Genomic DNA, 18,513 nt, shown 5'->3' with positions numbered 1-18,513 from the left:
TTGACAACCTCACTTTGAAGTGTGTTTGAGAACCCCCGTCCCAGGACCGTCCCCCTCACCTCCAGTAAGTCAGCTCAGCCATGCCAGGTGTCCTGGAGGAAAGCCCCTGAACCTCAGACCCTAATGGGGTTCCTCACAGAAGCATCCTACCATCTCTTCTCTTAGCTCTGCCAATCCCCTGGCAAAAACAAGACGCCTGCATCTTTCTATTCTAATCCCTTAAAAGAGTTTTTTGGTTTAAGGGAACACTTTTTGGGGGTTCCTTCAGGAAGAGCTCACAGCTGGGTTACAGCTTGGTCACGATTTCCTGGGTGACCCCATGTGGAAAACCAGTTCAATGGAGACGTGACTCTCGGTAGACTGAAAGCTGCCGGGGGACAACGGATTGGGGTTCACAATCCTCACTCCGCCTCCCCTCCCCCCTGTTGGCATGGGACGAAAGGATGACCCTTACGAGGAGGCGGTTATATAAACAAAATACTTTATTATTTGAGAAAGAAAAGGCCAGATTACAAAATCTTTATCCTTAAGTCTGTTCATTACCACACCAAAGGTTTATCATGGGCTTTAGTTTCTGTAACTATTAGGCTGAATCACATGAAGCTGCCAACTTTGTAGATAAAAAAGTCAAATATTGGCAATCTCATGTGGTTCAACCCCGTATAAAATGAGCCGACGGCTCAGATTCCCTTTGGCAGCAAGATGTTCCCAGTCACATGTCTGCGGATGTTACAAACAGATGTCTGAGTGATAAACATGTCCTGCTTGAGAAAAACATGTGCTGAGACACTGAAAATGGTCTCCTGTAGATACAGGGACTGAGTCCCCCAGCTCTGGCGCTGCTCTGCCCAGCTGGCCCCGCCGCCCAGTTCCACAGCCTCATGACACGGACGGACTCTTCTCTAGGGGACATCGGCCACGGCTCCGAGCGCCCCCCGCATGGCGAGGGAAGCCCGTGCAGCCCTGAAACCACATTGGCTTGATCGTTGCCAAGCGCCCCGAATGCACGACCATCCAGGTGCTCCTCTGAACCAAGCACGAGAGTCTCCATGGTGAGCAAAACGTTTTTTCACATCGAATCCTCCCATGGATTCTCTTTCCCAACTCGCGTGTCCTCTCTTTGCCTCTGGGCATTCTGCTCCGCGAAAACAAGAACACAGAGCTTGGGCGCTGAGCAGAAAGGAGCAGCAGCGTGTCCAGAGAGCGCACGACTCAACAGGGGAGAGTGAAGTCGTGTCTCGTTCACGACCAGGAGGCTTCATGAAGATCCCCCTCCCGTCCCCGCCCCCACCTGCCCCGGGCTTCAGCTCAGTATATGACATGTTTCACTTCACGCGGCACGCAGACAAAAATAAAGCTTTCTTACAAATTACATTTTTTCCAGTGGATTATTTCTGCAGTAAAAGTAGCTGCTACATAAATCCCTCCTGCTCTCTGAAAAGGAGCCACATATTTCCAAAAATAGCATTCTTATTTTAATCATACAGAATAATTTGGGGCGTGGAGGTGGAGCACGGGAAGGAAATGGCTGGTCGGGGAGGTTAGTTGTTGGCGAAACAGTCGAACTAAAAAATAAAATAAGTCTTGTGTATAAACGGATTTAAAGGCATGCACAGAAATGGAAAACATATGCCATTTGTCAAGAAAAATACTGCTTTATACCTTTTACGTTACAATTCAGGAGAAAGCAGAGGCTGGATATGCCTCCGGATAATAACATTAAGTGTTTTATAAAAATTCCCAAATGTACAAAGTCCTTGCCAAATAATCATCCAGGCAAAACAAAACAGAAACAGGGACTGACCCTCTTCGACGTCTACCTGTAGGCATATTAAATGTAAATAATACACACTTTACAACGTCTTCGTCCGCCCTGGCGGACTCCGTGTTCGCAGAACGCCGCACGTCTGCGTTCTTATTTCAAATACACTTACAGAATTATCTTAAATTACAATATACAGTTCTCGTTAAATAGGACTCTGAGAGGATTCTGACAACAATTATTAAGATTACAATCATATATACACACTAACTTCTGAAATGGCACGACTGTCTCCCTGCACCCTCCGCTTCGCTGAACCGAAGAGACCACTTCTGCCTTTGTGATTCCTGGCTGCCAAAGGCAAAAGAAAATAAAAAAAATAAAATAAAAAAAAAAAGTGTGTGCCCAAGACATGCTCGCTCCTTGGAGAATACCCAACGGCCTGAACGTTCCTGTCACGCGGCCTGCTCGGAGCCAGGACGGCTTCCCAGCGCTTCATTCTCGGCCATTCTAATGTAAGAGCATCATAAATAGCGTGTTCCGGTCAGCAGGCTTTAGAAGCGAGAAACCACGCTGCTTTGGGTGAAAAGCCGCGGTTTCTGGTGAAATAAGGCCACTGCTTCTTGGGGACCCTCCTGGACGCGTTCAATCCCGCCTTTCAGGGTCCTTGGAGCAGTGGGTCGGGTGGCCGCACTCGCAGTCCCTCGCGGGCCTCAGTCCTCCGTGTCGGGCTGCACGCCCAGGATGGCGTGCAGTTCCTCGGGGGTGAACCCCAGCAAGTTCTGCAGGTCGCACACGAAGCGGTACACGTAACGCTTCCCTGACGTCTTGTGGATGATGTTCTTGTCGTAGTAATAGCGCAAGCCCCGGCTCAGCTTCTCGTAGTTCATCTTGGGCTTGTTTTTCCTTTTTCCCCACCGGCGGGCCACCTAAAAGTGGACAGGGGGAAGTGTTCAAATCTGCAACCTCCTTCACGTGCAATTAAGGAAAAGTGAAAGCCTTGCCCCCGGCGAGGAGTCTCCCGCCCGCTTCCCCTGGGAGAACTTGACCACTACAGAAGGGCCCCGGGCTGCAGGCTGTCTCAGCACTGGCACCGGCCACGGGGTCCCTCGCCGGCATCTGAGGATGGAGGCAGGTGCAGGTGGGAGCGTGAGGGCCCCCCACCCACAGCGCCGTCTGCTGTAGCCAAGGGTTCCCGAGCAGGCTGGCCTGACACAAGGGAAAGGCTGTGTCCCCCCACCTCCCGGCTTCTTATTCCAAGCCCCACAGTCAACAGCTGCTGGGTGCGGTTCTGGGCCACGTGACATTCTGCATTCCTCAAGGCTTCTGCTTCCCCAGGGCGTCGGGCGGCGACCGCCTGCCCTCTAAGGCAGCCTGAGATCGTGGGCTTCTCCAACCCCTTCCTGGAGGGGCTGGTCTCGGACCTGCCCTCGGCCCTCCCCTCCAGGGTTTCTGAGTGCCCGAGCTGAGCACTGCAGAGCTGCAGCGGCGGCCAGGGGACCAGTCCAGGCTGCGGGAGGCTCACTCCCCACCAGTGGAAAAAGGCACACAAGTTTCCCATGGCATTTTCAGATGGTCAGGACAGACCCTCAGTTCAGCGCTTGCGCCTTCTTATCGGAGGAGAGAGCAAGTCGCAGAAGCCTGCCCCGTGCCCGCGCGCACACCCACAGAGCACCAGAACTCTGCAGGGCTCAACACTTCCCTGTGCCCCGAGAATTGAATTTATGAGCCCAGAGTGATGAAATTGGGGTCCAAAGCCCAGAGACTGACTTCCCAAGCTCTGGCTGTACCTCGTCGGGGTCCGCGAGCTTGAACTCCCAGCCGTCCCCGGTCCAGCTAATGAACGGCTGGCAGGATTTGTCCGACAGCAATTCCAGGAGAAACTGCCACAGCTGAATAGGTCCGCTTCCTGGGGGAAAGGGGCAAGTCGCACGTTTTTATAGCTTTGAAGTACGGCAAGGCCTTTGTCCTTTCTACTGAAACAGGCAGACTGAGGAATGGGAGCCCCGACTCCGGGCAGGGTGCCATCGTGAAGGTACCACTCCAAGGGTGGTGACAGGACTGACCGCTTTAACGGCAAGAGGCTAGACGCCCAATCTGGGGTCTTCATCCCACCTCCCCCTCCTGAAAAAGGGGGCACTTCGCCCTTGGTTGCTGAGTTGGGTCCTTCTGGAAGAAAATTCGGGGCCACTAACACTCGACATTAAAATTCTTCATCTTGGGGGGTGCCCGGCGGACTCAGTGGGTAGAGCAGGTGACTCCTGATTTCAGGGTTATGAGTTCGAGCCCCACACTGGGTGTAGAGATTACTTTAAAATAAAATCTTAAAAAAAAAAATTCCTCACCCTGTTTAATTGTTCCTTATGTAATAAGTTTCAGGGTTCATTTCTAGAACCACCCAGCGGGACAGGAATGGGGGTGGCAGAAAGGGCATTTCACCACAGAATGAGGCATGTCTCATGGAATCCCATATTGAGGCTTTCCTGCCAATGGCGGTGGGTAAATTGCTTAATCCAAGACGGTTTATTCAACAGCCACTTGGGCATTTGGGGTTGTCGCCATGGCCTCACTGCCTCTGGTGAGGTATGCTTTGCCTTTCACAGACCTTTTCTGGATTAATATTTAGAACCACCATCTTGTGAAGAACTACTGTAAAGATGAGGAACAGCTCAGACGCCAGGTGCCCCGCCCGAGATCACACACCCATCCAAGCGCTGTTCCTCGAGACCCAGTGGCCATCAGCAATAAAGCTACGAACAAGGACGGGAGTTCTGGAACCAGACACAACCAGGTTACCCATGTGACCACGGAGAGCTGTCTACACCGAGCCAACTGTCCCATCTGCCGAACAGGTCACTGCTTCCACCCCCACTGGGCTGTCCCAAGGATAACCAACCATATATAAGCCTAGTTAACCACACAGACCTGACAGTCAACACATGGTAACTAATATTAAAATGAAAAACACCAAGGGGCGCCTGCGTGGCTCGGCTGGTTGAGCGTCTAAGTCCTGCTTTTAGCTCGGGTCATGATCTCAGGGTCGCGAGATCGAGCCCGGTGTCATGATCCACGCTCAGCGGAGAGTCCGCCTTTCCCTCTGCACCCTGCCTCCCACCTGCATATGCTCACGTGCTCCTCTTCCTCTCAAAATAAATAAATAAATTAATTAATTAAAAACATTTTTAAAAAACGAAAGACAGCAACACCATGGTTATTTATTTTCTTATCAAGCCCATTCCTGTGAAGGTTTGGGATGACAGAAAAGAAAAAATGGATGCTCTGTAGTCTTATTTCAACCTATTGACTATTTTAAGTAAGGATTTTTTTAATCCAGTGGCTCCATATGGTCAAAATATGAAAAAAACACATTTAAGGACCCATGAAGTAATGAAAAAAAAAATCTTGGGTGTTTTTGCTAAAGTCCTGGAAATATTTGGTTCTAAAAACAGCTTTAATATTTGTCCCTTGCCTAAAATAGCTCTTGCCCAAATCTTAAAAATAAGATGGATTTTAGAAGCAAGCAAAGGTAAACAGTCCCTGTGTTGTTTGAGGCTGGCTCTGCTGTCCCTCCCTGGGCCAGTTTACATTCTCTGGGATTCCTGGAGTGGGTGAGTCAGAGCTGAAGCCTCCACGGGCCCGTGCCCCCCGCGCCTGCTGCTCTCCGGGCTGGCCGAGCACCTCCCAGGTGAGGGGGCAGTCCGTGAATTCCCATCCACGCCACTGAGCATGACAGTTCGTGCAAGCCTGGCCTCTTTAGAATTCAGGGGGACAGCCTGTCTGATTCAGGATGACAGCCACACACCAAGTGTGGGCTGTAGCTACAATGTGCTCGGACCAGAAACACCCTGGAGGAACAGGGCGCTGAGGCCGGGCCCCAGGGAGGGGACGGCGTGTGACACACTTACCCGTGAAGCCGGCCAGCACCGCCGCGGGTATAACCGGTTTGCCCTGCTCCACCGGGTCGCTCCTCTCCTGGATGTAGTCCTTGAAGGACATGGTCGGCTTATTGAGGCACAGGGACTGGCTGCAGTCATCCTCGAAGCTCTCGAAGGACGGCACTCGCTGCACATCCAGCAGCGACGACTGGCTGTTCCAGGACTGCAGCAGGGAGTCCGAGCTCTCGAAGCTGTCTGCGCCGTTCTCGGGGGAGTCACGGTCCCGGGGCTTCCCTGGCAAAGACAGCCGGGCGCAAACGCTGAGTCCTCCAGGACAGTGAACTGTCCGGGGCTGCCGAGGGGGGGCGGGGGGCCCCGCAGGCTGGGCTGGGGGCTGCAACACCCACCACTCCCAGACTTCTCGCCAGGCACTCATCCCTTACGACAACACCCTAGACAACCACACCCCCCAGCCGCAGCGGCACGGGCGGGTCAGGTGCGCCCTGGCCGGACGGAGTATTACACAGCGGTGAACTGTCTGCCCCATCCAACAGCACGGCTGGGTCTCAGACATCACGAGGAGCACACCACCGACACCAAAGAAAACCAACGCTAGGATTCCCTTTCTATGAAGCTCAAGGACAGGAAAAACTAATCTATGAGGACAAAAGTCAAGATAGCGGTTTCCTCTTGGTGTGGGGACGCTACTGACTGCAGGAATGTCATGTGCCTGCATCTTCTCCCCAGATATCCCACCGGGTAGAGGAATCCAGCTGGGACAACAGGGGCCCTGGCTCGTTTACTCTATACCCGTGGTGCCCAACCCGGAGCCTGAAACACAGCAGGGAGTCCCTGCGGACCGAGCAAATCCGTCACCTGCAATTGTGTTGGACAGCCACTCAGGAAGCAGAGGAGACCTCTGACCTCCTCCCACGGCCGAGCACAGGCTGCACCGTTTAAGAAGCTCCCGTGGCTGTCTGACCGTGGCTCCTGGGAGCTGACTTACCGGAACCGCCCGCGAGCAGGTTCAAGTTGCCGCTCGGGAAGTCCTGGCTGACCGCGCAGTAGTTGACGCTGACGGTGCTGAGTCGAGACTTGGGGAGCATCTGAAACTCCTGCTCGGAGCCCAGCACGCTGGGCGCTGACGAGGATGGACACACGTCCAGGAGGCTGCCTTTGGGGTAATTCTGGGTCTGCACGCCGTACGCTGCTTGCTCCACACCAAAGCCTGGGACAGAGCAATCGGATGGCAGAGCTATGAGGCGGGTGTGACGGGGGTCATCAGAGCCCCTCCGTGCCCTCGACCCGAATCAAATGCAACCAGTTCTGCGTACTCTACCCCTCCCCCGCCCGAAACCTCGGTGGAAAGTGGGCTTCGGCAGGTGGCTTTTCCACCAGCTCCTCTTCTCAAGCCATTCATGCTCTCAGTCAATTAACCCTTTCCCAAACGCTTGCTGTGTCTGGGCCAAGACACGACACCTCGATGTTGGCATTTCTACGGCTCTACCTCATCAAACGCTTCCACATGACTCTGGGGGTGGCAGAGGTCACCGCCTCTTTCAGCTTCCGAGGGCAGTAAGGCTCAGAGAGATCGAATGATTTGCTACCCAGTATGTCACTTGTAAGGGAACATCCCCTCCCTCTGCTGGCGAGGGGACCCCCGTAACCTATACTCATCAGTGTCACTGACCAGAAGGGAAGACCCAGATCCCATGCCACTCCTTTAAACTCCAAAGATCAGAGCAAATTTAGAATTGCTTTCTACATGCCTCCTGTGCCTGGCACCCCTTATTTATTATGCTAGCTCTGACCGCAGCCAATCAGCTCGCTTCATTCCGCCCGTGCTCTCTGCACTGCCGTAGGCGGCCCTGGCCAACGCAGAGGTAACGCCAGCCACGCAGGCAATGTTACGTTTTCAAGTAGCCGCAGGAGCAAATTAAAAAGAAACGGGTGAAATTAATTTTAATATTTTACCTGACCCAACATTACCAATTATCATTTTAACATGGAATCAGTATCTTAAAAATTAGTAAGGAGGCATTCTACATTCTTTGTTCCATAAAGCGTTTCAGAGCCGGCACGCGTTGTATTCTTACCACACGTCTCAGTGTGGACCAGCCACATTTCAAGTGCTCAGTAGCTCCGCGGCCACGTGTGGTCACCAATGGGGCAGCATAGGCCGAGGCTGGCCTTGGGACCTTCCGCAAATTTACTTTTATTTTATTTATCTTTTGGGAGGGGGGTGGGAGTCCCAATTTAATAGAAAATGTTAACACCAAGGTCTTCAGGGCAGAATTGATTGGACTGACCTAGTGAATTGCTATTAATCCAATGAGGGACCGAGTTGAGGTGTGAATTTTCTTCATACTGATCTTCTGTCTTTTCTTGGTTTTCTGGAAAACAGACACGGGCGACACAGGATTACAGATCAAGGTTAAAACTATGCAACAAAAAACGTTTATTTCTAAATTACTGCTGTAACTAAATGCATTTACGCCTCACATTTAAGCTGACGGTATTTGGTGTCATTTGGTCTTTTTCAAAAACTAGAGATGGCAACCATGCATTTTCTAATAACCAGAGTAAGTTTTCTAGAACGAATGCTACCACCGGCCAAGTGACACGTTCTACTGCACAACTGTAAATACCAGACTGTGAATTTAATTCATCCGCGCCGTCAACAGACAGTTAAATATTTATGAAGTGCCACGTGTCCCAGGGGCGGGGAATACAGTGGGTTAGTAGAGCAGACCCAGCCCCCGCCCTCTTGAAGCTAGGTTGGTGGCTTTGAACCCCACGTTTCTTCAGGGTGAGGTGAGCACGGCACAGAGAGGCCGGCAGTGCTGTGGGAACCTGACGGGGGTCGTGGTGGAAATGGAAAGGAAAAGGCTAGCATTCTGTGTGTGTGCTTACTTCCTACAGACACACTGAGTCACACGCACCCACAAATCCAGACCCTCAGACTTATATCCTGAGTGATGGGAAAACAGGCCCAACCTGCCAGTGAACAGAGTCACCAGAAACTCGTCCAATCAGAACTGCCCAAATTCAGGGAGAGTTTGGGAGTCTCCAACATTAAGTTTCCTTGGCCCTCCGAAGCCACAGCTGAAGAGAGAGGGTGTCTGAATCCTAAGGTCTTTTAAAGATTCTGAATCTGTAAGCGGTGCTGAAACTCAGTTTTAAAACCAAGTGAACAAGGACTACGGCTCTGAACTCTACCAAAGAACTAATTTGCTTAGAGTTTTAACCTAACCCCTCATTATAATTTTTTTTGCCTTTTTAACTGGAAGTATTTTTAACACTGCTGTCAACACTCTTTTAAGGCCTAAACCAAGACTTTCTATATGATGAGAGTTCTTTTGTTCAATGGCCAGTCTCTGCATAATGTGTCAGTGTATAAATATGTATCAATTACGTCTGCATTCGTTTAAATACATAAAACCAGAAGAAATTCTTGTTGTTGGATTTCATTTGGTCTTAGGAAAATTCACTGTAAAATTCACGGGGTTTGTGAATAAAGGCTCCCCTTCATCGAGGCTGACTTTCTTCTTTAAGGTGAGCCACAAAACACGGGACGTCTTGCTGGCCTCCGTACCTGAGGCAACACGTACTCCCCTGACGCATGCCATCAGATCACCGTCAACAAGGTAGTGACTAAGGTTACTGCCTCGTGGCTATCCTTGATGCCACACGCGCACACACACACGCGCGCGTGCGCGCACGCACACACACACACACACACAGACTTCAGTGGATTAAAAAACCTATAATCACTGGCACAGATGTGACTCACTCCGGTGGCATTTTCAGGCAGTTTGAAACTCTACATAATTTGAAACCCCGACCGTACGATTACAGAGCACCGATCCCCCCATCTCTCTTCCCTGCCGTGGCTCTCCGCAACGGGGAGGCGCGCAGTCCCTCAGCGGGTACCTTTGATCATCTGCTCCAGATGTTCCCAGAGAATGTCGCCCACGAAATCAGGAGCCAGCTCCAGAAAACGCTCCTTGCCCAGGTTACACAACACCTGGCCGTTCATGCCGAACCTCTGGAAATTGACGTTCACCAGGCTGAACTCATTGGTGGCCCAGAGAAGCCACTGGCACACTTGCTGCTCGGTCCACAGCCAGGGGTCTGCCGGGGAGGGAAGAAAAGATGGAACACAGGGAGAAAAGGGAGGGAGGCGCTGAGACCGGAGTCACTCCAGATGTACCCACAAAGTCCAGATGTGTTCCAGAGACCGGCCATGGGAGCAGGACACCCAGGGAAATGCTAAGACCCTAACGACAGTGCTGGATTAAGTGTTCAGTTAATGGGGTCAAAATAAAAATCAGCTCAGGTGAACCACATCCCTGCCACTCTGCAAGATGCCCTAAGAAAGCTGGGGGAAAAAAAGTCATCGCTAGCAACTGCGGTCAGATTTGTTGTGCTGGTACAACGCAGACTCAGAGACACAGCTCGAAAACGGGGCACTTACTCTTGGGGATGCCAAGGCGGCGCTGCTCCTTCTTGAAGCCACTGAAGGTAGCTTTTAAGGCTTGACTCATGACAGCCTTGCTGCACGGAGTTAAGAGAGGCAATTCACAGTTGGTAGAGTCTAGAAAGGAACCCCATGGGGACATTAGGACTTCAAGCTGGCAAGACCAGATAGAGAATTTAGGGGAGAAATCTTAGTTTTCAGGAAGGAACAATTTCAATCTCAAACCTTCCTTCAAAGAGTATAAATATTAACAAAAATTGGGGGGGGGCAGCAGAAATTGAGAAAGTGTTACACATCTCATAACTACACTTAAAAATATCTAAAATAAAACTCAAGCTTTATTTTACTTTGCAAATTATTTTGCAAAACTTCATAAAAAAAAAAACCAATCATCCTTAGTTGAAATTTCTATCTAAATCTCTTTTAAAAGTTTTAGACAATGGAAGAAAGCACACGGTTTTGATCCAAAGTTTTAAGGGTTGCAAATGCACAGTTTGACGTTACTTCCATTAAAGTAAGCAGCGGGCAAAAGGGGCTTCTTAGCACCTGTAAAGTCAGCACACCTGCAATTTTTAATGAAAAGCAATCTTCTCTGGATTCCCTCAGCAATTTCAAGAATGATGAATGACCGGCTCGGGATGGTATGCTTACGCAAGCCTATGCATTTTAATTAATTTTCTGGGCTGTATTTTCTAGGCACCTACTTCATATGACAAAGTCATCTCTGGAATGTTTCCAACTAATAACCCTATCACAGTAAGTGCACAGGCATTTTCCGACTGCTATCCCTTTAAAAAATAATAAACAACGACATGAAGAACTACAGAAGTAAATGCAGATGGGCAAATATTAGCAAGTATAATTTGTTGCCCCAAGACTTCGGGGCTGGGGGATGATCTAACTAATCATGAGACCCCAGAATGAGAAGCTGGGGGGCACTTCCACGGTCTGCTTTGCAGGGGCCCCTGGGAGATGGGGCCCGGGCTTGCTACAGTGACGAGAGCATCACAGTGGGAGTTTCAGGAGCTTCCCTGCAGTCTGGGGTGCGTCTGGCAGAGGACGACATCAGGACCCCTCATGCTCATAAGGAAGGAAAACTGTCTTCTCCCAGGTCCAGAGCCACCATCTGACTTTTCAAACCAAAGATTCAAGACACCAACCTTGGTCGCTTACCAACAGTCATCTTTTTATTCACTGAACTATGGGAAATTATGCACAACTGATCAAGTCCGAGTAACAAATTACCATGAGAAATGGAATCCAAGCCTGTCGGCACCTCTTGGAGTGTTTGCTCTTCATTGAGAGAGGGGAAAACAGCAAACAGGGACCCATCAAAGGTGTCAAAAGCTGGCTGGCGCTGCAAAACAGATGGAAAATGAGCCTGAAATTAATATTTAAACTCACTTAATTACCTGTTTGAAAAGTGGTCCATGGGTCATCTTACTGATACACCCTGATGAAATGGGCAATTACAAAGCTATAAAAGGAATTGACCAGTCGATGCTCCGACCAGACTTCTACAGTCAAAGCGACGGAAAGGATTCTATTTTACTCTGGATCATTGCATTGACCTCACGGAGTCAGAATGACTGGGAGTTTCTTTTTAATGGCTTAATTTCAATGAATAAACTATGCAAACAAACCTAAAAATAATGGAATTTTAGAAGAACAGTGCTGGGTGGGGCTTAGAGACCAGCTGGTCCAAACACTTGGCCCCTCTGCCCCATCAGAGGGAAACTGAGTCAGACTCTCAGCAGGACAGTTTTAGTTTTAACTCACTGCAGTTAAAGCGGAGGCAGATGACTGAATGAAACGTGGAAAACAAACAGTGAGCGAAACTATTTGTGGAAGCATTTATTTTTATGTTTAACCGTGAAACGCTTTAATTGAAACTAGGCTTTTTTTCCCCCTTATCAATTCCAGTGGTTCAGAAGATAGTAATACATATGAAAACATTCCTTACAGATTAATTTTATAAAAGTAAAGATTTTGAAAAGACCCCTGCCCCATCAACTAAGGGGAAGATTTCCAAAGGAAAAAAAGGTTTCAAGTAAAACTATCTACAGCTTAGAAGGAGGAAGAGGACAGAGACACAGAGAAAGATAAAACCCCACACACAGTGTCGATCTCTGATAATTCATCTACCATTAAAGAAGAGATAGCCTTTAGTGTAAGACCCGTTTATAAGTAACAGATAAAGTCTTGATTCATCGCTGCCTGACTTGCTGAGGAACAACGTAAAAGATGGTTATATTTTTCCAACATAAACTGGAAAGCCCATGTTATGTGTAATACAATGACCCATCTGTTGAGTCATCAATTAAAAAAAATGTGCAACACATTTACAAATAAAATCGGTTTGTGTGCTTTCTTCTTAGAAATGCAGAACAATGCATGACGCATTACGTAAGAAGGCAGGCAGAAGTTGGAACGCCGCCGAAAACACTCAAGACAATGATGTCCCAATGGTGTTGGAGCCCAGCCCCCCGAAGCCCAAGACAATACTGTCCAACTGCCAAAACCCTACGGGAAAAAACAATCAAGTTCGAAATCTGTATCTAGAGGTATAAACCAGTTCAGGGCTAATTTTAGTGACGTAGCCAATCAGTTTTTAAAATTCCCACTAGCCATTTCCCCGGGTGACCAAGAAATGCCTCTCCTTTCCTGACTGGAAGTTCTTTTTTTAAAATCAGGAAGCAGAAAGACAATACAAATTCGCACTGAGTATTTCAACATATCAATTTCAGCAAAGACTGTTTCTTCTCCAAACCCAGAAATCACATGGGCATCATCAAATCCTTTTTAACTTATAGGAGAATTTTTCTTTCCAGGGGTGCGGCTGTGAACTGAATACCGCATTTCTTGTACAGTTTCCGCCACACTGAAAACATCTGATCAAATCAAACCAGAAAACTCGCGGTTTGAAGTTGCATGACCTTCATGATACTCGAGGAGAGCCTGTGCCCATTTTTGGCTCTTTGGGCTCTCCCAGACAAATAGCCCGCTAAGGATTTACAAAGGAAAAGATAACACAGCAGAGACACATCACTATGTACGCTTGCAAGAGGCCGATCTAAAATCGCGGCCCTGAAACGTGTTTATTACACGGTGCTAAGAAAACAATTCAATCTCACTGTCACATTTGGAGAAGGCAGAGGAGAAATGATCAGTTCATGCTACTCAAGAACGTTGCCAAAAGGACCTGAGATAGAAGCGACGTGAAATTTGGTTATTATGCACCAGAAAAGGCTCCTTCATCATGCATCTGTGTTTTGGTTTACACCAACAGGCACCTGTTCTCTACGGCAGGGTGGGCACTGCCCCTTCTGAAGGGACGAAACCCCCACAGCGGGGCTGGTTTTCCACCTCGCAGCTCTTCCCTTTCCTGTTCTTCAACAACCCAGCCCATCACCCTAGAAACTCACGGGTGAACACAATGGCAGTGGAGACAGCTTCTCCAGCTCCGTCCTATTGAGAATCGTAAGATTTTTCACCTGCCAGGAGTCTCAGAAATAAACCACAAAGGCCTCCCCATCTGCAAATTAAATGGTTTCATATCTTGGAAGACAAGTAGAACAAGCATCAGGAGACCTATTTTATAGATTAGAAAACCGAGGCCCAGAGAGATTAAGCAAACACTCCAGAGTCACACAGCCCGCAAATTAAAAGGCTGGGGCTAGAACCAGTCTTCTAGGACCCAGCACGTTGTTTTTTCTCCTAGAGGCTGAATTCTCCAATGTTCCCTAAAGAGTTTTAAATTAAGACTTGCTCGCTTACCTTGAGTGTCCCTCTGTAACTGTTAGACACGGGGGCTACCTGGTCCATGTTCTTGAGTCCAAAGTCATTCATCTTTAAAAAAAAAAAAAAGAAAGAAAGAAAAAGGAAAAGACATAAAGAAAGAGTCACGGGACAACAAATCACGCACATTTCTAACAAGTCTTTATTGGCTCCATCAACCTTAATTCTGGCAGAGTCTGTCAAGTTCTAGGGCAAGACAGGTCATTCAAACCTGAATGCCAGTTCTTAGGTAGAAGGCCCTTTTCACAAAGGGTATGCCATTTAAGTAATTAAATAATAATGCCGATTCTGTCCTGAATTCCACTTAGAGATGAAGCACAGATAAAGTCACTTTCTGGCTGGCTGGTCAGGGCCTCCCAAGGGAGCCTGGCTGGGGTTGCTGAGCCAGGAGGACCTCGTCTTTCCAGGACAGTAGTGGAGTGAGCTGCTTTTCACTGCCATGTTCATGGTCCACTCAGGGTGCAGAACACTGGGTGGGGGGGGGCAGGCACAGGCCACCTCCGGTCTGCTGTCTGCTGGGGGAGACGGGGAGGCAGTCCGCTCAACCTGGGAACTCCTGGTAGATCCAGATCCAGGTTAGCATGCAGGAAAGAGCCTCAGAAATCCTAGCCCCTCCTGAGGCTTTGAGGAAGCACTCCCAGGAAGGACAGACAAGGTTCCCAATCGGACACTGCTGGAGACCGAAAACTGAACTTGGAGCCCTAACATAGGACTGGCCAGGTAAGTTCTATATTAATCAGTAAGAAAGGTACCAAGATAATGCCACCAGAGTGGTATATAAAAATACAGAGCAACTAAAACTAAAACTCATTTCCATAGAAGCTGGGCTAGCATCAGTGATGGTAAGTAACCTTTACCCCACGGGGCATGACTCACCCCCCAGCTTCCTGGCTTTGGAACAGAAGGTCTATAGGCAGCTTTACAGGGTCCCCCTAATTGTCTTTCCCCACGATCTCCCCTGGGCGCTGCCACCTGTTACAACCAGGAACTCTGAGTAATTAAAATATTGTGCAATTGATAGGGCTTATTGGAGGTGGCAAGTAGGACATTTCCCCATGACTACTTCGAGGTTGTGCTGTTTTCTCTTTATGATCAACATTATAGCTAACTACCACTACTACCACTACTACTACTATACACACACACACACACACACACACCCCTGGCTGGAGAGGCAGCGTGGGAGGAGTCCACACCACAGAGCAGGCAACAGGCACTGGGGAAGGTTGTTAAAACCCTCAGAGTGCGAGTAATTATCATGGTGGCCAGTGAAGGCTGGAAAACACGGACAATGAATGAATCGTCCTATGGGGCGAGAGGGGAGCTGAGGAGGGGTTGTCCTGGATGCAAAGTGGGCACACTGGCTCAGAATCTCCACTCAGTGGGTCACATCATCCACGCACACTCAGGAATCACTAATCACCACTAAAGATCCCTGCAGGGACAGGATCCCCCTGACAAGAGCTAAGGCCACACTGGGCGACCACACATTCCCACTTCACTGACACTTCTGAGAGATGGATGTTGTAACATTTTACAGTGATGTTGTATCTTCCAGGGCAAGGGAGGCCCAGAGACCCCCGATGACTTGCCCAGGATCACACAGCTACTGCAGGGCTAACTGAGGGGGCACAGTGCAGATCGATCCCAGCGGAGCTCCTTGGGAGGGGGACCGGGATGATGAGGCATGGGCCTCCTGCCACCCCATCATTAGGGAGTGGAGAGCACGTACAAATACTATGAGACCACCGCCCAGCTCACCACTCTACCATGGGGCGTGCTCCTTAACTCGGAGCTTCACAAACTAAATCCTGTTACCTGTTGTTAAATAAACCAACCTCAAACAGGAGACCCACATGAAAAGACATCTTAACTGCTACCGAGGATCCCTCCTGAGCCCCCTAGGCCAGCTCTTTTTCTAAGTCTGGTTTGCAGACAACTTGCTGACTTTACTGTACAATTTTTAGCCTCAAGGAGATGGACAGAGAATTGGTATGGAAGGCAATGGGTAAAGCGCGCCTGGTTTTTGGGTACAAATACCAGGAGAAAAGGCAGTCTACCACTCCCACGTAAAGAGCTCTAATTACTAGCCACAGAAGAGAAGTCTTTTGTTGTCCAGCTTTTAATTTGTTTTGTAAAAACCATGTGGAATCAAAGGGTCCCTCCACTGGTTTCAGGGAGAAACTAATGAAATTGAAGTTCACTTATGTTACTCCTCAAAGCTTGTTAAGTAAGGTGCGGACAGGTCAAGTTTCTCTACCCAAATCAATTTCAAATTTAGGTCCTGGCAGTGTTGCCCTACTGATGGCGCCTTTGAACAACAAAAAGAAAACCTGGCAGAAATGTGTGAGCTGAGAACAGTAAAATTTTAAAACAAAGAGGATTTGCCTAACAACAGTATCCTTCCTGGACCGAGAGATCCTTCAGGCGAGCGATCAGAGCAGAGGCTTGTATTTAGGTAAATTAGAAAAACAAAAGCAAAAACCAACCCGTATGCCACTTTGGAAGGTTGGTTTGCTCGCTCTTTTTAAAGTTATCTGTTTAGAGAGAAGAATGACTAACCTCAGAAATGAGTGAATATTTCCCTGCAGGGCCCACAGTGCTAACACTTACTGTACTGTGATATTACTCAGAATTTTAATAAACCTTAACTCGAAGATTTATCTCCCTGATTGGTGGTGCTGTGCACAGGCAGAGAGCGCCCAGGCGCTTCCATTGTCCAGGACAAACATAACCTCTCACTGATGAATTAAAATAAATTACCTTTATCTCCAAAGGGGATTGCTCACTTCTTTACTTTCTAAATAAGTAGCTCGTCACTACCCGTGCCAGCTACCCTGAAACTGACTACAGGCCAATATTTTAAAAGTCTACTGTGCTTAAAAAAGAAAGAAAAGAAAAACAAAATCCAAAACAAAATAAAAAAACCCACGTACTTAAAAACGTTAACCTTTCATTCAAAATCCTTTAAGCACACGAAAATAAAGGCAGCCCTGCGCACCCACACCCGCATTTCCGACAGGCTTCCACGCTCGCCTCGCGGCACCGAGGACCCCCGATCCAGAAGTCCCGGGGCGCCCCTGGGGGTCTCGCCTTCCCGGAGCCTCCCTCTCCCGCCGGCCCCGGCCGGGCCCCCGAGTGGCCGAGCAGGTGACCCGGGACGCGGCTCCTTTTCGGGGAGCTGCAGCCTCCAGGTGTTTTAGGCGCCGGGCGCCCCGGATCCTACCGGGCCCGGCGCGCTCGGGTAAGTCACCCGCAAAGCCGGGCGCGCCGGGGCCCCTCCGACACCCCCCCACTGCGTCCCCCGCCAACCCCGCCGCGAAATCAACCCCCGGGGCGCCCTCTGGAAGAAGCCCCCACCAGACCCGCATTTCCTTTCAAAAACAAAAGCAAGTGAAACAGGCGGGCGCGCCCTGCCCGGCCGCTCGGCCACCCGCGGCCGCGGCCCAAGTTCGCAGCCTGCTCGGCGCGTCACGGCCGGGCCCACCGGCGCCCTGCCCGGGCCCCCGCCCACGAACTGCCCCCGAGCCGCCCCGGCACCCGGAGCGAGCCCGAAGCCGAGAAACAGTCGCCGACCCGCCGCGACCCCGGCTGCGCCTCGGGACGCGGACCTCGGGGCTACCCACGTCCCCCGCCCGGGGTCTGGGTCCCCAGGAGAGGAGCCGCGCAGGAGGGCGCCCTCCCGGACCCCCGGCCCGCCAGCTCGCGCGCGCCGGGTCCCCCTCTTACCGCGCCGCTTCGGGCTGGGCCGGCGGCGACTCCGGGCCGGGCTCCGCGGTGCGCGTCGGACGCGGACGAGGGCGGTGGTGCGGCGGTCCGGGCGGCGGGCGCGGACACCTGGGCGGGGGGCCGGCAGCCGGGACGCGGGCCGGGCGCCGGCAGGCGGCTCCGGGAGCTCGAGGATGGGGCCGCACCGCGCTCTGCGCCGCCACCGGAGGAAGTAACCGGCCAGTCCCCTTCGCGGCGCGCTCTTCAGAGCAGGGGGAGGAGGGAGGAGGGAGGAGGGAGGAAACACGACAGAGGGGAGGGGAGGAGGGGCAAGGGGGAGGGGGAAAAGAGAGGAGGGGAGAAGATAGGAGGAGGAGAGAGGGGAGGGGTGGAGGAGAGGAGGAGAAGGAGGAAGAGGAGAGGAGGGAGGAGGAGAAATGAGGGGTGGAGGAAGGGAGGCGAGAGGTGAGAGGAGTGGAGGAGAGGGGAGGGAGAGAGCAGAGAACGGGTGGAGGAGGGGAGGAAAGAGGAGGGAGAGAGGAGAGGAGGGGGAGGAGGGAGGAGCGAGGAGGAGAAGGAGGGGAGGAGAGGGAGGGAAGAGGGGAGGGGTGAGGACTAGAAGGGAGGGGAGCGGGGGCGGAGCCGGCTCCTTCCGGCCCGGACCTCGCTCCGCACCCGCTGTCACCTGGCTTCGACCCTCACCCGCGGTTCTGGAACCGCTGTGGGTCGGGGACTGGAGGCCCGGCGCCCCGCGCGGGTGTGAGCCCCGGGGGGTCAGGCGGAGAGTCTCTCCTGGGAGGATTAGGTTTCCTCCCCTTGTCCCGAGGGGTGGTGGCACCCAGTGGCCGAGGGGCTTGGGTTATAAGGGGCTCATTCTGGCCCCACTCCTG

The 18,513-nt window shown here is 50.9% G+C and overlaps 1 protein-coding gene across 2 annotated transcripts; it reads right to left on the bottom strand.

The window, feature by feature from the left end:
- Positions 1-464: 464 nt before the first annotated feature.
- On the bottom strand, positions 465-17,902 carry ETS2 (ETS proto-oncogene 2, transcription factor). Of its 2 annotated transcripts, XM_045813513.2 has the most exons (10): positions 17,645-17,899; positions 13,895-13,966; positions 11,363-11,474; positions 10,115-10,234; positions 9,571-9,771; positions 7,947-8,030; positions 6,644-6,865; positions 5,668-5,931; positions 3,553-3,671; positions 465-2,691 (listed from the first exon to the last, which is right to left on the bottom strand). In XM_045813513.2, exons 2-10 carry the CDS (start codon positions 13,964-13,966, stop codon positions 2,476-2,478), a joined length of 1,410 nt encoding a protein of 469 aa, XP_045669469.1. In that variant the 5' UTR covers positions 17,645-17,899; the 3' UTR covers positions 465-2,475. The 2 variants fall into 2 exon arrangements, with proteins under 2 accessions (XP_045669469.1, XP_045669470.1); XM_045813514.2 differs by lacking the exon at positions 10,115-10,234 and having other exon boundaries at positions 17,645-17,902.
- Positions 17,903-18,513: the final 611 nt, after the last annotated feature.

This window comes from Ursus americanus, chromosome 4 (assembly GCF_024610735.1).
Source record: "Ursus americanus isolate L20-20 chromosome 4, mUrsAme1.1.p, whole genome shotgun sequence".
NCBI lineage: Eukaryota > Metazoa > Chordata > Mammalia > Carnivora > Ursidae > Ursus > Ursus americanus.
The sequence above is the reverse complement of the archived record's forward strand: the minus strand, read 5'-3'. Positions and strand labels throughout refer to the sequence as shown.